Source organism: Zonotrichia leucophrys, unplaced genomic scaffold, assembly GCF_028769735.1.
Source record: "Zonotrichia leucophrys gambelii isolate GWCS_2022_RI unplaced genomic scaffold, RI_Zleu_2.0 Scaffold_101_159032, whole genome shotgun sequence".
In the NCBI taxonomy this organism is placed as follows: Eukaryota; Metazoa; Chordata; class Aves; order Passeriformes; family Passerellidae; genus Zonotrichia; species Zonotrichia leucophrys.
In genome coordinates this window covers 87,211-107,777 of record NW_026992306.1, presented here as the reverse complement: position 1 = coordinate 107,777, position 20,567 = coordinate 87,211, and the positions used below count along the sequence as shown (strand labels likewise).

At 51.3% G+C, this 20,567-nt stretch overlaps 1 protein-coding gene across 1 annotated transcript; it reads left to right on the top strand.

Moving 5' to 3' along the window:
- Positions 1-9,709: 9,709 nt before the first annotated feature.
- On the top strand, positions 9,710-10,642 carry LOC135460804 (olfactory receptor 14A16-like). Its single transcript, XM_064737737.1, has one exon. It carries the CDS (start codon positions 9,710-9,712, stop codon positions 10,640-10,642), a length of 933 nt encoding a protein of 310 aa, XP_064593807.1.
- Positions 10,643-20,567: the final 9,925 nt, after the last annotated feature.

Below are 20,567 nucleotides of genomic sequence, written 5' to 3'. Positions count from 1 at the left end.
CGCTGTCCAGCCACTCTGTCCCCAGCCTGTAGCACTGCAGGGGTTTTTGTTGCCAAAGTGCAGGACTTGTTCAACCTCACCTTGTTGGATTTGGGCCCTGGATCCAGCCTGTCCAGGTCCCTCTGCAGAGCCCTCCTACCCTCCAGCAGATCCACACTCACACCCAGCTTGGTGTCATCTGCAAATTTGCTGATGCTGGACTCAGTCCCCTCATGCAGATCATCAATGCAGATATTCAAATCCACGCTGGCTGCCTCTGATCCCTCGGCCATCCTGTGGGTGCCCTGGGATGGCACTCAAGGTGATCTGTTCCATAACCTTGCCGGGCACCCAGGTCAGGCTGACAGGCCTGGAGTTGCCCAGCTCCTCCTTCCAGCCCTTCTTGGGGATGGGCTCACATTGGCACCTCCAGTCCTCTGAGACCTCCCTGCTGAGCCAGCACTGATGGTAAATGATGGAGAGCAGCTTGGGGAGCTCATCCACAGCTCCCTCATCCCCCTGGGATGGATCCCATCTGCTCCCAGAGACACCTGTGAGCATCTGAGTGGCTCAGCAGGTCCCCAGCTGCTTCCTCCTGGATTACAGGGGGCTGTTCTGCTCCCTGTGCCCATCCACCAGCTCAGGAGAACACTTTTCCTGAGGACAACTTCACTTATTGTTGAAAGTTTAGGCAAAGAAGGTGTTAAGCAGCTTGGCTCTTCCTTATCTTACTTATTGTATTCTCCACGGCCTCCAACAAAGAGTAGATGTTCTACTTATCCCTCCTTTTGCTATTAGGTTCGTTTTAATAAATTTTTTATTATTTTTCACAGAAGAGGCTGGGTTAAGTTTTAATTGACCTTTTACCACTCTACTTTTCTTTCTGCATGACCCAACAACTTCCTTAAACACTTCCTGAGATGCCTGATCTTGTGTCCGAAGGTGATGCACCCTCTTTTTTCGTCAGTTCCCACAAAAGCTCTATGCCCAGCCAGGACAATTATTAGGTGGCTAAACTTTAACACAGAGGCACAGGCTGCTCCTTCTCCCTCAAGTTTTCTTTCTTGAGCTGTGTCCATCATTCCTGGATACCTTTGTTTTTAAGGACTGTTACCCTTAAAAAGTCAGTATCTGATTTGGTACTCTCCAAATCTGCAGCCTGAATAAGCCAACGTCTGCCCTCCATAATTCCAGTGATGAACTTTTGTTGCAGCCCCTGTTTCTTTCATAGAATATTGGAAACTCTGTTATTTCATGGTGACTTTGCCTCAGGCAGCCTTCAACCACCAAATCTCCCACCAGCCCTTCTCTGTTTGTGACCAGCAGGAGACAGAGCTTTCCTTGGGAGTGGGACTGTTACCAAAAATTTGGCAAAATAATAAAACTCCATAACCCCAATGCAGCATTAAGAAGCAGCATTCTTTATTTGGCCAGATGCACGGGGGGATAGCTCCTCCCAAATCTGTGCATGCTCAGTACAGGAAAGTTTCTGTTTATATTCTGTATTTTGCATACATATTCCTTGATTGTCCTGGACTAAACACATATAGGATAATCATTTCCCCACAATCATTGAAACTTTTCTCCTCCCTTTACCCATGCATTCTCCTGTCCTGGGGGTCTCTCTGGTGGTCCCTGGTGCTCGTGGCCCCCAATGTTCCCGTGGGCCTGGCTGAGCTGGCAGGACACCGAGGCTGGTGAATTTCAGTTCCTCTTCTCACACAATGGGCATTGTATAGTTTCCACAGGCTTAGGGTTTTGGAGAACCAGCATTGTGTGTGCTCACCTGGTGTAGACAATTTATCATCTGGTAACATGAGGTCACAGAGTGGGCTATGACATCACAGAGTGGGTTATGTGAGGTCACTGATCAAGTACAACATCACAGGCTGCCTCTGCGACATCACATACCCAGCTGTGACATCACAGCAGAGAAGGACTGACATCATAGAGCAGACTATGACATCAGAGAGTTTGCTGTGACATCGGAGACCACCTGTGTGACATTAGAGAACAGGCTGTGACACCACAGAGCAAGCTGTGACATCACAGGAGGACTGTGTGAGGTCACTGGGTTGGTCACTCTGCCCCAGCTCCCCCTCACAGTTTCCCCCCAAAAGTCCAAAGCTGTTCATTACCAGCAAGTTCCCTGTCCCCTGTTATCCCCATGGCCCACCTGGAGCCACAGCCTCCCCCAAGGACATTCCACAAGATCAACCCCAAAAGCTGTCACAGGGACAAGGGGCTGGGCTGTGTGACCAGGACATGAAGGACACAGATTCTCCAGGTCACTGAGGCCTGGTTTGGGGTCCCCAGGGGAGGAAAGATGTCTGGCAGCTGGAGCAGGGCCTGGGAAGGGCCTCCAAGGTGGGGCTGGAGCCCTTGGGCTGTGACAGAGATTGAGGGAGCTGGGCTGGTCCAGCCTGGAGCAGGGAAGGCTGAGGGGCTCCTCATCCCAGCCTGGCAGTGCCAGCGAGGAGGGGATGGAGAACACAGAGCCAGGCTCTTCACCGGGGGGCCTGGGGGGAGACAAAAGCCAATGGGTGGTATTGAAGTCGGAGGGAGAGGACCTACCTTGCATTGATCAGCATCAACTCCGATTTATTAATCAATCAGGCACCTTTTATAACAGTGTTAATCAAGTTCATGCATATTGCAAAATCTGAGCTCACAATAGGTCAGAGATAACATACCAACCCCTCCTTATGTTTCCAATACCAAGATTTGGGTTCTCAAAATTATTCTTGCTTTCCCAAAACAGCCAAAGATAGAACATCTACTTGTTATGAGAAAGCTGCCTGAGAACTCTGATGTGCAAGGCTGTCAAGGCCTTCATGCTTGTCACCTTTACCTGTAATTAAAAATAGCCTGAGAACCTCTGCTGTCCACAGAAACAGGCTGTGAGAATCTGCTCCTCACAGCTGCCTTCTAGGCCATCCCTGAAAAAATCTCCAACAGGGTGGAAGGGGAAAGAGGGTTGATCAGCAAGGACAGGAGGAGATGTAATGAATCAGGCTGGTTTCAGCATTTCCTTAACACCAAAAGCAGCCTGACCCCATTCTCCATCCATCACTGACAGCTTTGCAAATCAGGAATTGTTCAGGCTGCTTTGCCCCCATTCCAAGATGGGCATCCTGATACAAGAACTGCACTGTGTTTATCACAGAACCATATTTTTCTAAAAATAATTTTATTATGGAAATCACTTGTGGATGGTGGACATGTCAGACGCTGCTGGGACGTTGCACATAGCTCAGGGGAGAGCGTGATTTTTATTGAATTGTGTCCTCTTCAACCATGGTCAGAACCGGCTGGGCTGGGCTGGGGAGAGGCCCTTGGTGCTGCCCAGAGCTCAGGGCAGCTGGCAGAGCTTGCAGGGAGCTGGGCTGGGCTCAGAGAGCCTGGCCCAGAAACCATCAGTGTCCATCTCAGCCTGGCTGAGCGTGCAGGGGCCAAGAAGAGCAGCCCAGGGTCTGCAAGTTCTCTGGGTGGGAGCTGAGCTTGGGAGCCCTTGAGCCCTGCCAAGTGCTGGGGCTGCACCTCCAGCTCCAGAGGAGATGGGACAGATGGGAAGCAGACACAAATCATTCCTGCTGCATTCTTTCTTGTGTTTGCGTGTACAGGTGACCTGGATCCATATGTAGAGGAGGTGATTCATGTCAGATAACATTGGTAGCGGGAGAAGAATAATATTATGTAGCTTAAAATAATATTTCATGCATAATACAAAATGAGGAAAAAAAGACACATATGATCAGAAGAGCATCTGAGTTTTTCAGAGGAGGAGAGACTCATTGATGTTCCAGTAGTCAAACCTGTTCAAATACTTTCTCAGGGCTTCCTTGAGATGAGAGGTGACCAGCAGAGGCCAAGGCCAGCCAGAACTCTCTGTCCTGGCAGCTTTTGTCTGGGAGAACCCTTGCAGATAGGGAATTTTTCAGAGGGAGTATCAATTTTAGCTGTGGGCACCTGGGAAGACAGATGGTTCTTTTCCATAGGAAGGAAAGCACAGAGCCCCACTTCTTCAAGAACTGATGAGAGGCAGCCCTCAGCATTTCAAGAGCACATGGACCTCAGGTGCCCCTGGGGCCAAACCAGCCAGACCTGTTCCATGTTCCCTTGGTTCCACAAGGCCCTGCAGTGTCACAATGTTCCCCTTTGCTTCTGCAGTGTCACAATGGCCCCGTGCTTCCAGAGACCCTGCAGGGTCACAGTGGCCCTTTGGTTCCCCAGGCCCCACAGTGTCACAATGCTCTCCATGATTCCATGGGGCCTTGCAATTCCACACTGCTCTCCATGGATCCACGGTGCCCTTCAGGATCACAACAGCCCTTTTGGTTCCACAAAGCCCTGCTGCTTCACACTGGGCCTTTGGGACCATGCGGCCCAACAGAGCCACAGCGAAGGCCTTGGTGCCACAGGGTCCCACAGTGTCACAATGGTGTCTGGTATTGATGATACCCAAAATGTCACAGTAGTCCTTTGGTTCCACAGGGCCCCAAAGTGTCACCATTTTCTCCACAGAAAGGAAACCGTGGTACCCCACCCTTTCAGGGGCTGATGAACTGCAGTGACCAGTGACAAAGGCCTCTGGACAGACACATCTGCCTGTCCTGGCAGCTTTGTCTGGGAGCAACCCTTGGATATTCAGAATTTTGAATGCTGAATACCAATTTCAGCTATTTGTGCTTGGAGGACAAACCCAGTTCTTTTTCATAGAAAGGAAAGAACAGAGCCCCTGTGTTTGGAAGACAGGTGAGAGCCGGCCGTCAGCAGGCCAAGGCCAGCCAGACCTGTCTGTAATGGCAGCTTTTGTGAAGGAGCAATCATTGGATATAGGACTTTTGGAGGTGGATTCCCAATTTCAGCCATGGGCACCTTGAGAAGGATGTTTCTTTTCCATAGGAAGGAAAGCACAGGGCCCCAGTGTTTGAAGGCAGGTCAGACCCAGCTCTCAGGAAGACAAGGGCAGCCAGACTTGTTGGTAATGGCAGCTTTTGTCTGGGAGCAATCCCTGCATATTAGAAAGGTTGGCAGGGGGAATCCCATTTTGGCCATGGATGCTTGAATGAGAAGAGCAGTTCTTTTCCATTTGAAGTAAAGCCCGGAGCCCCAGGGTTTCAGGGATACATGAGAAGGGCATGCCAAGGGCAGTTGGAGCAGTCAGGCCAAGCCAACCAGAGCTGTGCCCTGTTCCCTTATTCGCATGGGGCTCTGCAGTGTCACAGTGGTGGTGTCACATTGGATCCTTGGCTCCATGAGGCCCAGATGTGTCACACTGGCCTCTTGTTTCCATGGGGCTCCAGTGTCACAATGGTCCCTTGCTTCCATGAGGCCTGGCAGTGTCACAGGGGTCTCCTTGGTGCTGCAGTGTCACAATGGACCCTTGGTTCCATGGGGACTCACAATGTCAGAAGGGTCTCCTTGGTTCCATGAGGCCCTGCAGAGCCCCTTGATTCAATGAGGCCTCCAAGTGTTACCATGGCCTTCAGGATTCCGTGAGGCCCCACAATGTCCCAATGGACTTTTGGTTCCATGGGGTCCCACACTGTTCCATGAATCCTTAGTTCCATGGGGCCCTGGAGTGTCACAATGGCCTCCTTGGTTCCATGGTGCCACACAGTGTGACAACTGCCCCTTGGCCTGCCAAGACTGCAGAGTGTCACAATGGTTCCTTGCTTCCATGACACCTGGAGTGTCACAATGGTCTCCATGATCCCATAAGGCCTTGCAGTGTCACAACAGACCATTGGTTTCATGGAGCCCCACAGTGTCACTATGGTCCCCTTGGCTCCACAAGGCCCTGAAGTGCCACAATGGCCCTTTGGTTCCACAAGGCCTCTAAGTCTAAAAATGGCCTCCAGGTTCTATGAGGCCCTGCTGTGTCACAGTGGACCTTGGCTGCCATGATGTCCCAGAGTGTCACAATGGTATCCTTGGTTCCACGGTGTCAGAATGGACCCTTCATGCCATGAACACCCACAGTGTTCACGGCAGTGCCCTTGATTCCACCAGGCCCTGCCTAATGGCCCCCTGGTTCCAGTGAAGTCCCAGTGGTCCAGTGGTTCCCTTGGTTCCAGTGTCAAGAGCCTCCATTGTTCCATGAGGCCCCACAATGTCTCTGTGCTCCGCTTGGTTTCACAGGGCCCCACAGTGGAACAATGGACTCTTGGCTCCATGAGGTTCCTCAGTCCCAATGGTCTCCTTGGATCCACAGTGTCACAGTGGCACGTTGGCTCCACTTGGCCAAGCTTTGTCACAAGGGCTCATGGTTCCATGAGGCCAAACAGTTTAATAAGTGACCCTTGGTTCCACCAGGCCTTGCTGTGTCACAATGGCCCCTTGGTTCCAAGACGTTTCTCAGGGTCACAATGGTGTCCTCGGATCTGCAGTATCACAATGGACCATTGGTTCAATGTGGCCCCATGGTGCCAAAATGGATTTTGGTTCAATGGAGTTCTGCTGTGTCACAATGGACCCTTTGTTCCATGAGTTTGCACAGTGTCACAGCCGACTCCTTGGTTCTGTGAGGAACCATTGTCAGAAAATCTCTGAAATATCAGAATAAGGCTCCTTACCACTGATTTGCTATTTCAGAGGGGTCATTTATTCAGGCTTGAGGTCCAACATGGGATAACTCCCAACCTCCCATGAAAGTGTAATTCTACCAGTGTATTGCTCACATACGGTTGCTAAATGTGAATTACAATTTACCCATTTCCATAAAACCCACCCCAAGTTCCCAGATTCACTCCTTGTTTTCTCTATCCCTGCACCCCTGAGCCAGACGTATTCTTCTTCTCTTCCATCCATCCTTGCTGGGGAAGCATCCCCTGCATGCCTTGTTCCTGTGCTGAAAGTTCACAGGCAGGGTAAACATGGAATGAACCCTTTTGGTATCAGCCCCAGGCTTTGTGTGGGCAGGCCGAGGCAGGCAGGAGGCAGGGCTGTCAGCAAAGGAAGGGCCCAGCCAGGTGGGGCAGCCAGGGGATGCTGAAAGCCTGCAGGGACAGAGGCGCAGGGCAGGGACACCGTAGCACAGCCTGGGCTGCAAAGGGCGCAGGCATGTGCAGCAGCTGCAAGACAGCCCTGCCAGAGCCAACCTGGGCAGCACTTTGGCCATGGCTGCTGGGCCTGGGCCTGAGGCAGGAGCAGGAGACAAGTGACCCTTGCAGGCCTGGGGCCTCATTGCCTCCTTGTCCCTGCTCAGCAGCCTGGCAGGGGCCGCCCCATGCTCCTGCCCTTGCCATTGCACATCCCCACATGCCAGTGCCCATCCCGGCAAGAGCCCTGAGCAAGGAGGGAGGGACAGCATCTGCCTGGCCAGGGGCTGGGGCTCAGGCCTTGGCCCTTGGCATTCCTAAAACACATCCAGCTTTGCTCAGCACCAGAGACACCTTGGCCTTGTTTGTCCCCAGTTGTCATCACTGCCTTCAGTGTTCTGCTCTAACTGGAACCTGGGGACACTTTTTGATTCATGTCCCTCAGTGGGACCCATAAAAACTTCAAGAAACTTCAAAGTTTCATTTTAAATTTGAGTTCTTGAGAAGTTCTTTGAACACTCTCTCAGGGACTGAGTCTGATGTAAACAACACCAAAGCCCTGAGAGGCTCATTAAGGTCCTTGTGCTGTGTCTGTGCTCCTGAGTTGGGCTGGGCTCCTGGCCCAGAGGCAGCTCCTTGCAAACCAAGAAGAGCTTCAAAAAGACATTTCTCCTGAGGAGCAGCTCCTCTACCAGCCCAGCAGGGCTGGGGCACTGCCTGCAGCCACCCTGGGCACAGCACAGAGGCACAGAGAGATTCAATCAGTCACGGCTGGGAAAGTGCTGAGAAGTGCCTGGGGCGCAATCACTGCCAGCCCTTGGCACAGGAACCTCTGGCTGCAGGACAAGGCAGCTGCAGCTCCTGGAGCCACCTCCTAAACCTGGAGCATCCTAGTGCCAGACTCTGTGAGTAAAACTCTGAATATTTCTGGTGCAGGGGAGGTGAAATGCTCATGGAGCTTTGACATGCTGAGGAATGCTGGTCAGTCATAAAATATTTCCAATACAAGGATTTCCTTAAAAAATAGGACATTTCCAAAGACTTTGTATTCTGTTTCCTAATATTGGAGAATGGCAGGGAGTGGGGTGATCAATAGTAAAGATTGGTTATGAATTATTTATTATGAAATTTTGAAAGTTCCTGAGACATTGGAACTCTTATTTTAGTGTTCTGTAGATTCACAGGAGATGGCTAATGTGCTTGCAGCCTCTCTGCCCATGGACAGCACCAGTATTCCCTTTGCTGGAGCCATCAGGCTCAGTCTGAGCTGTCCTTTGTCCCACCTGCAAACAGAACCTGCCCCAGCCAGGGCCCTGCAAACAGGCAGGGTCCTGTAGGGCCAAGGAGTGGGCACAGAGATTTGGGGTCTGTGAGTGCTGGCACACAGAGATCAGGCACTGGGAAACACCTGCAGGAGGAAAATCACCAGGAAGCAGAGAGAAGATCAGGCAATGAGAGAAAACAAACCCCAGCAATGCTGTGGCAGGGAGAGCTTAGAGATGCTCACAGGATCCCCTCCAGTGCAGCCCCTCCCTCTGAACAAGCCCCCTCCCTCCTGTGCCCCAGCCCAGCCTCTGCCCTCAGGGCTGGGGCTCCAAGGCGTGCAGCCCCTCCTGTGCAGGCAGAGCTGCAGCAGAGCCGTGGGGCAGCTCTGCAACCCCGGGCCCAGTTCCCTCTGCAGAGCACAGGGCTGGGAGCAGCTGCCCGGCCCTGGGGGCTCTGGAGGGGGCACAGCTGGCTCAGGGTGACGCTGTCCCCAGTGCCTGGCTCTGGGCAATGCTGTCAGGGCAGCCAGGGAAGGAGCTGCATCTCCCTCGATCCAATGCCATCAGAAGGACACCTGGAATCTCCCTGAGATTTCAGTCCAAGCTTTGAGCTTCCCTCCAGGATACAAACCTGTCCTGTAGCATCTCTGTGTTATCTAAAAACCCCACGGTGAGACACAAAAGGTCTAAAATGAGAAAATGCTGTTGGGTTGGGGAAATGAGCCTTGTCCTGGGTACAAATGTGGGGCTGAGACCTTGAGAAGGGGATGGACATTTGGTGGACTGTGGGGATCCATCTGCTCTCAGCAATGTCAGGATGGTTTTTAAATGAAGCATGGGAGGGTGATCATCCTCTGTCAGGGAAAGGTGAAAGCCCAGACAATCCTGGAACAGGACAGGGTGACGGACCTCCTTCCCTTCCTCTCCACTCACCACCTTACCTCACGGAACTCACTGTTCTCTCAGAGGGCAGCAGAAATGCAGAGATTTTTCTGACATCCAAAAATAATCAGCAGAGGAGATGAAGAAAAGCTGTAAATAACACTGGTACATTTAAACAGACTATACCATTCCTGTTCTCTGGCAGTGGGAGGGCAGATGCTGACAGGGCTTTCTGTTTTAACAGAGATTCAAAGTGGAACACGAGGACAGGTCCCTGTGCCCCTCCTATGTCTGCGCAGCAAGGCTGAACTACAAAAATCTCTGTGAGTACCTGCCCTGAACCTGAAGTCCCACTCAGGCATCACCAGCCAGGGCTCCACACTTGCAGCTGAAGGAAAATCTGCTGGAAATTGAAAAGGGTGTCAGAGTGTTACAGGAGAAGGGTCTGTGGGAAACGGCTTTGATTTTGTTGGAAGAAGTTTATCCCAACCAGTCACTGACTTTTCTCCATGAACAGCTTCCAATAGCCAGAGACAGCAAATGTCCAACAGCAGCTCCATCAGGCACTTCCTCCTGCTGGCATTTGCACACACGCGACAGCTGCAGCTCCTGCACTTCTGCCTCTTGCTGGGCATCTCCCTGGCTGCCCTCCTGGGCAACGGCCTCATCATCAGCGCCGTAGCCTGCGGCCACCACCTGCACACGCCCATGTTCTTCTTCCTGCTCAACCTGGCCCTCAGCGACCTGGGCTCCATCTGCACCACTGTCCCCAAAGCCATGCACAATTCCCTCTGGGAAACCAGGAACATCTCCTACAAAGGATGTGCTGCACAGCTCTTTTTCTTTCTGTTCTTCATCTCAGCAGAGTTTTCCCTCCTGACCATCATGTGCTATGACCGCTACGTGTCCATCTGCAAACCCCTGCACTACGGGACCCTCCTGGGCAGCAGAGCTTGTGCCCACATGGCAGCAGCTGCCTGGGCCAGTGCCTTTCTCTATTCACTGCTGCACACAGCCAATACATTTTCCCTGCCCTTGTGTCATGGCAATGCCCTGGGCCAGTTCTTCTGTGAAATCCCACACATCCTCAAGCTCTCCTGCTCCAAATCTTATCTCAGGGAACTTGGACTCATTGTGGTTGGTGCATCTTTAGGTTTCGGTTGTTTTGTGTTCATGATTTTCTCCTATGTGCAGATCTTCAGGGCTGTGCTGAGGATCCCCTCTGAGCAGGGACGGCACAAAGCCTTTTCCACCTGCCTCCCTCACCTGGCTGTGGTCTCCCTTTTCCTCAGCACTATCATGTTTGCTCACCTGAAGCCCCCCTCCATCTCCTCCCCATCCCTGGATCTGGCCCTGTCAGTTCTGTACTCGGTGGTGCCTCCAGCCCTGAACCCCCTCATCTACAGCCTCAGGAACCAGGAGCTTAAGGCTGCAGTGTGGACAATGACGACTGGATGGCTTCAGGAACACTAAACTTCTTGCCAGTTTCTACAAGTCATTTGTAATAAATTTCGTCTTTGATAATACTTGGGTGTGACAGTGCTCACAGGGGTTTTCAGGTGAGGGAAGAGACGTAGATCTGACTCTGTATTTCAGAAAGCTTGATTTATTATTTTCTGATATATATATTACATTAAAACTATACTAAAAGAATAGAAGGAAAAGGTTCATCTCAGAAGACTAGCTAAGCTAAGAATAAAATAGAAAATAATGATAACAAAAGGCAGCTGTCTTGGACTCTCTCAGAGATAGCTCGGTCTTGATTGGCCATTAATTATAAACATCCCAGATGGGCCAATCAAAAATCGACCTGATGCATTCCACAGCAGCAGATAACCATTGTTTACATTTTGTTCCTAGAGCCTCTCAGCTTCTCAGGATGAAAAAATCCTAAGACAGGATTTTCATAAAAATATATCTGCGACACTTGAGTTTAGTATTTGATTTGTTCTTTCCTTCCCTTTTTCTTAATCTTTTAATATTAGAACAAATGGCATTGTTTGAGCCATATTTCATTTTGTTTTTCTCCACATTTGCTGTGGCCCCAGAGTGTGTCCATGAGGACTTCTGCTCTCAGTGGTTTTAAGAGACTTAAAGCATCTCCAAGCAATGTCTTCCCTGGCAATTCCCCTTTTGCTGCCTTCTCTGCAGCTGCAGCAGCAAAGTGTGTGTGCAGAGCTGGGGGCATGTCATGGGTGGCACAGCAACTCTGCTCCTGCTGGCCACACCACTCCTGATCCAGGCCAGGAGCCATTGGCCTTCTTGCCCACCCAGGCACTCTGCTAGTTCATGTCCAGCCTGCTGTCCAGCAGTGCCCCCAGGTCCCTTTCTGCGTGGCTGCTCTCCAGCCACTCTGATCGCTTGGCCATCCTGTGGGTGCCCTGTGATGGCACTCAGGGTGATCTGTTCCATAACCATGCCGGGCACCCAGGTCAGGCTGACAGGCCTGGAGTTGCCCAGCTCCTCCTTCCAGCCCTTCTTGGGGATGGGCTCACATTGGCACCTCCAGTCCAGTCCTCTGGTACCTCCTTGCTGAGCCAGCACTGATGCTAAATATTGGAGAGCAGCTTGGGGAGCTCATCCACCAGCCCCCTCACCCCCCTGGAATGGATCCCCTCTGCTCCCAGAGACACCTGTGAGCATCTGAGTGGCTCAGCAGGTCCCCAGCTGCTTCCTCCTGGATTACAGGGGGCTGTTCTGCTCCCTGTGCCTTTCCAGCAGCTCAGGAGAACACTTGTCCTGAGGACAACTTGACTTATTCTTGAAAATTGAGGCTAAGAAGGGGTTAAGTACCTCAGCTTTTTCCTCATCTTAACCATTTCCCCTCCAATAAGGAATGGAAGTTGTCCTTATCCTTCCTTTTGCCATTAATATATATTTATAAAATCATTTTTATTATCCTTCACAGAAGTGGCCTGGTTAAATCCTAATTGAGCTTTCACATCTCTAATTTTCTTTCTGCATGACCTAAGAACATCCTTTAACATGTCCTGAGTTTCCTGTCCCTCTGTCCAAAGGTGATGCACCCTAATTTTTTTCCCTTGAGTTCCTCGAAAATGCTCCATGCCCTGCCAGGTCATTCATTTTCCTTGCTAGCTCACTTTTGGGCATAGAGGGACAGGCTGTTGCTGCTCTGTCAAAATTATTTTCTTCAATTGTGTCCACCTTTCTTGGAATCCTTTGTTTTTAAGGGCTGTTTCCCTTTAAAAAATCAGTACCTGATTTGTTTCTCCCCAGCTCAATCCTTTATAGGCTAAAGTCTGCTCCCTGGAACTCCAGTGTAGAAGATTTGTTGATGCCCCTCCTTGCGATAACTGTGGGTCTCTAGGCTTATTGTAATCCAGAGCCGGCTTGCTCAACACTAAAGTCCACACAGAATTGCATGAACAAGACAAAAGATGAAAAGCGCTCTCTGCCAATGTGGAGATGAGTATCCAGGTTATTGGCTTGAGACAGGGACACTTCTGCAGTGAGCGACCACCAGGTAGCAAAGAGGTAGAGCCTCACCTGCAGTAGGGTTTTATGCCCCAGGTGATGGGGGCAGGGAAAGAGGACCGCAGCCAATGGGATAACACTGGGGAGGGGTGAGGGGAGGGACCACCCGTGGGGCAGACCACCAGAGATACAGAGACCAGGGGGGTGAGGGAGAAGCCATGTGAGGGGGAATATACCATCCACGTGACCCAATAACATATTTTCCCAACACCCAGTGAAACCAACTAAATATCTAGTCCAATACAACACCTCCTTTCACAGAATATTTAAAATCTTCAATAATTTCACAGTCACTGGGCCCCAAACAGTCTCTGACAATTACATCTTCTGCCAGCCCTTCTCTGCTTGTGACCAGCAGGAGACAGAGCTTTCCTTGGCAGTGGGAATTGCAGGAAACCTCCCCAAAGTGCAGCTTGGAAGGCTCAGTCTGGAGCTGAGGAGAAAGCAAAGTCCCTTGCAGGGCAGAATGTTGGTGCTGGAGGTGTGGCAGCGTGAGGCTGGGCCATGGCGGGCCTCTGTGTGCCAGGAGCCGGCAGCGCTGGGTGCAGGGAGCCCAGGGAGGGCACAGAAACGCTGGGTGAGAAATGCTGGGGCACAAGGAGATGGGCGAGTGCAGCCGGCCAGGGCAGAGGAGCAGCACGCCCAGGGGGCACAGCCTGCAGGACAGATGGCCAAGGGCTGGGCAGGGCTGGCAGGGCCACAGGCACCCAGGCCTTTGTGCCCTGGGCTCGGGCAGCGCCTCTGGAGGCCCCACAGGAGAAACTTTCCTGGCAGGGGCTGCACTTTGCTTCTCCCTCGGCCTCCCTGCGGAGGCTCACAGGGGCTGCGGGTTGATGCCATTTGTCCTTGCTGCCCCTCACATCCCCCTGGCCCACCAAGAGCCCCGAGGCAGCCGTGAGGGACAGGCCCTGCTGGCCCAGGCTGGGCTCAGGGCTTGGCCTTTCTGCTTCCTGCAGCCAAGCCAGGCCTTGCTCAGCATTGCAGTTCCCTGCTCAGAGCCTTGGGCTCCCTGCAATCCTGCCCTCAAGGATCTGCTCTCACCAGGCCCTGGGCAGCCTTTGGCACTCCCTGCCCTCACTGGGGCCCAGCCATGCCCCAAAGCACTTGGAGTTTTGCTGCTGACTCCTTGAGCAGCTTCTTCATCCTTCTCTGCGTGCCTGAGGCTCCTGGACCCAGCCCCAAGTCCAGCGTGGGGATGATTAAAATACAGAAAGGCCTCAGGAGCTCTTTGTCTCCCTTCCATTGTCTTTGAGTCTCCAGGGCTTGTGCAGTGATTGGAGTCAGTTTGGAGTTGTCTTCAGGAGGGAGATTCCACAGTGCACATCATGATTGGTTTTTAATCAAGGGTGCATTTTTTTACTTTTCATTTCAGAGAAGAGGTGATGGAAGCACTCCCCAAGTGATCTTGATGCTGAATGTCTCCTTAGGAGGTCTGGGCAGGGAGAAGAATGAGCCCCTTGCAGGCTGAGCCAGTTTGGAAACCTGCTCCTCACGCCCAACCTCACCATGACCCCCTAGGACTGAGATCCCAAAAAACACCCAGAAAAGTTCATGGAATATTTTATTTCTTTTTTTTATTCTGTAACACATTATTTGGTGTTACCATTTTATTACTTATATATTTTTATATTTATTTATATTTATAACAACAGTATTGGATTTTATTACCTAGTTTTTATATTTATATAGAAAAATCACTACATTTTTAGTAGGCAAGAAAATTAATGCTCAACGTTTCTAACTAACACAATTCACTTTGTGAAAAGTGCATAGTATATGGCTCCATGCAGGTATTTACCATATGTTAGTGGGATTTTTTAAGAAAGGAATGAGGCACTTGCACCAGATAGCAACCCCAGGACACCTAAATCTTTCAGAGAAAAAGAATTTATTGCCCTCTTATCAGAAGAAACGAACTTCTTCCTCAAAGGCACTGTTAGGATTAGAAGGAAGAAGTTGCTGATGACCAGACAGAATCCTGTATTTGAATGGAATTTATTCATCATGTATGAAGGGCATGACTATGCCACAGGCTATTGCTTTTAGGGGTTAATCCTTTGCTAGCAGGTGTCCTTTTTTGGGCTCATGCTGCCCATAAAAAGGTACCTGGACGTCCGTAATTCTTTGTCTTTATTGTCTCATATTGTCCTAATTCAATTTGTACAAATTATTATTACTCTAATTGTATTGCTATTTTTAAAACAATTTTATTACAATTAAACTTTAAAAATTTTGAAAACAAGTGATTGGCGTTTTTCACACCTTCATTAATTTATTAAGCTCCAGTAGCTATTTATTTATTCCTCTTTCCATATATATATTAGATATATTTGTAGACTTTTAATCATCTTTTTTATAGTCTTTTTACAATACAGGGTCAAGAAGGGGCACTTTGGGGTCCATGGAGACATTTCTGGGTCATATTTGGGGCAGTTTTGGGTCTGGGGAGGGAATTCCGAGAGAACTTGAGGATCTGGAGGACACTTGGGGGTGCCAGGTGGGCACTTGGAGGGGCACTCAGGGATTCTGAGGGACAGTTCGGGTCCGGGGCAGCACTTGGGGGTCCAGGGAGGCCCTTGGAGGTCAGGGAGGGGAATTTGGGGCCCTTCGGCGTCCGGGCGAGCCCTTGGGGGGGAGCTCTCTGGGGCGCGGGGGGTGATGGGAGTTGAAGGCGCGGGTATCACACAGGGTAACAAGGCCGCGGAGCATCACGGGAGTTCTAGGCGCAGCTGCAATGGCTTTCGGTGGGGCGCGGGGCATGACGGGAGATGAAGTCCCGACTGGACTAGCGCTTGACACGCGCCGCGGAGCATGATGGGAACTGTTGTTCCGGAAGTAGTTGAAACGCAGCGTTTGGGGGTCCAGGAAGGCACTTGGGGGAGACTTTTGCATCCGAGCCGCGACTTGAGATCCTCGGGGGAACTTAAACGGTTCGGGAGCCCTTGAGGGGAGCTCAGGGAGCTCTTACGGGGCTCTTTAGGGCTCGGGTCACGGCAGGAGTTTTAGGGACGGGACTCTGTTCTGAGAGGCTCTGGGGCTGCGGGGGATGAGAGGAGATGAATTCCCAGAAGTGGCTGTACCGGGCATCTGTGGGGATGGGAGCACTCAGGGGGTGCGGGACGCTTGTGGGGGTCCCGACTGGGCGGTGAGGGGGCACTGAGGGATCCTAGAGGGTCTGGGGGAAACTTATGGGACAGATGGGGCGCGATGCCGGGGTTCTGTGGAGCGCGGGCCATGACGGGCGTTATAGTCTCGGCTCCAATGATGCTGTATCCGGCCGCGTGGCATGACGGGAGTTGTATGCAAAAATAAAATATGGCGCCCATCTAGGCACCGCCCCCAGACCCAGCTCCCTGGTGTTGATTGGCTGCGGTCGGTGATCGGCGGGAGCCTCGGAAAATGGGAGGTGGTGTAGGCGGAAACTGCCCGTTCAACCTCCCAAGTCCCACCCAGTAGAGACCAGTTCATCCCCAGTACTACCCCAGTACAACCCCAGAACAGCCCAGTCCCTCCCAATACACCTGAGTTCATTCCCAGTCGTTCCCAGTTCCGCCCAATGTCATCCACAGGATGCCCCAGTGTCCCCAGTCTTCTCCGCAATGTCCCCAGTGTCCCCAGTTGGTCCCAGTATAACTCCCCGTATGTCCTGTTATGTCCCAGTATGTCCCAGTGGACCTCCAGCATCCATTCCACTCCACCCAGATTCCCTCTCAGCATTCCTCTTCTTCCCAGGTTATCCCAGGACTCCCCAGTGTCACTCCCAGTACGTCCCAGTGTCTCCCACAGCGTTCCCAGTGTTCCCCAGTATGTCCCAGTCCTGCCCAGTGTTTCCAAGGACAGATCGATTTCTCACGGTGGCCGTGGCAGCCAAACCCAGCAGTGGGGTCAGTGCAGTGCCCATGGCCACAGCCCCTTGCAGGGGCCCAGTGCAGCTTGGGCTGATGATCCACCCTCACAGCTGGCCCAGGGCAGCTCTGCAGTGGCTTTGGTGGCACCTGGGGCTGGCACACACCTGAGCAGGGTGTCTGTTTGCAGTGGGGAAACTCTGGAGTTTCAGATTGATTCAAAAAACCCCAAAACATGAAAACCCCTCTTAGGCTGAGAGCAGCCAGCTCTCCAAGCACAGCAGGTCCCAGGGGAGTGAGGACAGACAGGATGGGGCTGGGCAATGTGGAGCAAGGTTGTCCACACTGGGTCAGAGCTCAAAGCACAGCTTCTGTGAGCAGGCCAGAGCTGCTGAGGAGAGACCCTGGGTCAATATCAATCACAGAATGTTGTAATCACCTCTGCTCTAATGAGAAATAAAATCAAATAGATTATTTAAAATAGGAATGTGTATTTCTTACAAGTTCTTTGAAATCTTCCTCCATAATTGGATTAGGAAAACTTTAATGATTCTCACAGGGCTTTGATGTTGTTTACACCAGACTCAGTTGCTGAGAACATCTTAAAAAAACTTCTCAAGAACTCAAAGTTAAATTGAAACTCTGAACTTTCTTGAAATTTTAATGGGTCCCACTGAGGGACACAACTGGGAAAGTGTCCCCAGGTTCCAGTTAGAGCAGAACCTTGGAGGAAGTGATGACAGCTGGGGACAAACAAGGCCAAGGTGTCTCTGGGGCTGAGCAAAGCTGGATGTGTTTGAGGAATGCAAAGGGCCAAGGCCTGAGCCCCAGCCCCTGGCCAGGCAGATGCTGTCCCTCCCTCCTTGCTCAGGGCTCTTGCCGGGATGGGCACTGGCATGTGGGGATGTGCAATGGCAAGGGCAGGAGCATGGGGCGGCCCCTGCCAGGCTGCTGAGCAGGGACAAGGAGGCAATGAGGCCCCAGGCCTGCAAGGGTCACTTGTCTCCTGCTGCTGCCTCAGGCCCAGGCCCAGCAGCCATGGCCAAAGTGCTGCCCAGGTTGGCTCTGGCAGGGCTGTCTTGCAGCTGCTGCACATGCTGTGCCCTGTGCAGCCAGGCTGTGCTACGCTGTCCCTGCCCTGCGCCTCTGTCCCTGCAGGCTGTCGGCATCCCCCGGCTGCCCCACCTGGCTGGCCCTTCCTTTGCTGAAGCTCTGCCTCCTGCCTGCCTCTGCCTGCCCACACAAAGCCTGGGGCTGATACCAAAATGGTTCAGTCCATTTTTACCCTGCCTGTGAACTTTCAGCATAGGAACAAGGCATGCAGGGGCTGCTTTCCCAGCAAGGATGGTTGGAAGAAAAGTAGAAGACATCTGGCATCAAGGTGCAGGGATAGAGAAAACATGGAGTGAATCTGGGACCTTTGGGTGGATTTCATAAAAATGAGTAAATTGTAATTCACATTTAGGGACTGTGTATAAGCAACATGCTGGTAGAATCACATGTACATGTAAGCTTTGCAATTTTCTCTCACCAGACCTCAGGCCTGAATAAATGATCCCCTCTGAAATAGCAAATCAGTGTTAAAGAGCCTTATTCTGATATTTCAGAGGTTTGCTGACCGTGGTTCCTCACAGAACCAAGGAGTCAGCTGTGACACTGTGCAAACTCATGGAACAAAGGGTCCATGTTGCCACAGCAGAACACCATGAAACCAAAATCCATTTTGGCATCTTGGGGCCACATTGAACCAATGGTCCATTGTGATAGTGCGGATCCAAGGAGACCATTGTGACCCTGAGAAATCTCTTGGAACCAATGGGTCCATTGTGACACTGCAGAACCTCATGAAACCAAGGTGAACATGTACTACTGCAAGACCTCATGGAACAAAGGGTCCATGGTGACTCTGCAGAACCAAGGACACTGCTGCTGGCTGTGTGAGAGCTCATGGAACCACAAGTCCCTTGTGACACAGAAAGGCCTGATGGATCCAAGGTTCCCTTGTTAAACTGTGTGGCCTCATGGAACCATGAGCCATTGTGACACAGCGTGGCCACATGGAGCCAAGGGGCCACTGTGACACTGCAGATCCAAGGAGACCATTGGGACTGAGGAACCTCATGGAACCAAGAGTCCATTGTTCCACTGTGGGGCCCTGTGCAACCAAGCGGAGCACAGAGACATTGTGGGGCCTCAGGGAACAATGGAGACTCTTGACACTGGAACCAAGGGGACCACTGGACCACTGGGACTGCACTGGAACCAAGGGGCCATTAGAGCATGGCAGGGCCTGGTGGAATCAAGGGCACTGCCGTGAACACTGTGGGTGTTCATGGCATGAAGGGTCCATTCTGACACTGTGGGACCAAGGATACCATTGTGACACTCTGGGACATCGTGGAAGCCAAGGTCCATTGTGACAAAGCAGGGCCTCATAGAACCTGGAGGCCATTTTTAGACTTAGAGGCCTTGTGGAACCAAAGGGCCTTTTTGGCACTTCAATGCCTTGTGGAGCCAATGGGACCATAGTGACACTATGGTGCTCCATGAAACCAATGGTCTGTTGTGACACTGCAAGGCCTTATGGGATCATGGAGACCATTATGACACTCCACGTGTCATGGAAACAAGGAACCATTGTGACACTCTGCAGTCCCAGCAGGCCAAAGGGCAATTGCCACATTGTGTGGCACCATGGAACCAAGGAATCCATTGTGACACCCCAGGGCCCCATGGAACTAAGGATTCATGGAACAGTGCAGGACCCCATGAAATCAAAGGTCCATTGTGACATTGAGGGGCCTTATCGAATCCTGAAGGCCATGGTAACACTTGGAGGCCTCATTGAATCAAGGGGCTCTGCAGGACCTCATGGAACCAAGGAGACCCTTCTGACATTGTGAGTCTCCATGAAACCAAGGGTCCATTGTGACACTACAGCACCAAGGACACCCCTGTGACACTGCCAGGCCTCATGGAAGCAAGGGACTATTGTGACACTCTGGAGTCCCATGGAAACAAGAGGCCAGTGTGAAACATCGGGGCCTCATGGAAGCAAGAATCCAATGTGACACCACCACTGTGACCCTGCAGAGCCCCATGGGAATAAGGGAACAGGGCACAGCTGTGGAGAGTTTTATTAATAGTTGGTTAGCTGAGAAAGGCCATACTGACATAATGCCTCTGGTTAAGCTGAGAGAGGGAAGTCAGCAGTCAGCAAGCTGAAAGGAGATGTCAGCAATTAGCAATCAGTGACCTTGCTGCAACATGAGGATAGGGAGTAGAGATTATTCCTGAATATATCCTGAGAATATGTAGAAAGTATCAAAAGTAGAACCATAGGAATGCAGAAGTAGGTGTAGCTGCTGATATGTAACTAACCAATCCTGAGCTCAACTTTTGCAATATGTATGAAGCTCATTATGAACTGTATTTAACCCGCCGTACTGATCAATAAAATTGGGCCTGTGATGATCAGTTGATGTCCTGGTCTCCTTCCGTCGACAAATGGTGGAGAATGCGGGCAATGCTGCGGGCAACGATGCAGCAACGTTGAACCTCTTTCCTTTTTCCTCGGATTAAAAAGAAAAAAGGGAACTCACAATGGTCGAGGAAGTTGGGTGAGGGTCCTTGCAGCCGGGACGGTGCCGGATTTTAAAAGCACCCTTGAGGATCACAACGGTGACTCAAGCCTCTACCTGCCGCCGGAGCCTGGAGAGCTGCAACAGCGCGCGCTGATTAATAGGTATGGATAGGCAAGCGGCATACGATCTCTTCTCCTCATATTTAGAAAGGCGAGGAATAAAAGGGATAGATTTAAAAAAGGAGTTACAGGGGTTATTAGCTTACGGCCATGCTAAAGGTATATTTAGTAACCCGCACACAGTTCATGAGCTATCAGAGTGGAGAAAGTTTGGGGAAATAGTGTTGGATACAGTATTAGGCGATGATAAGTCAGCGAAGAAATTCAGGAAGTTATGGCGGGTGGTGTATAATACGTTACTTCAGCAGGTCTCTGAGAGAAAGGCAGCAGAAAGGGCGACAGAAGCTCATAAGAG

What these genes read in the sequence shown, in the direction of transcription:
- LOC135460804 (XM_064737737.1), top strand. Translation starts at nt 9,710, where the DNA reads ATGTCCAACAGCAGCTCCATCAGGCACTTCCTCCTGCTGGCATTTGCA.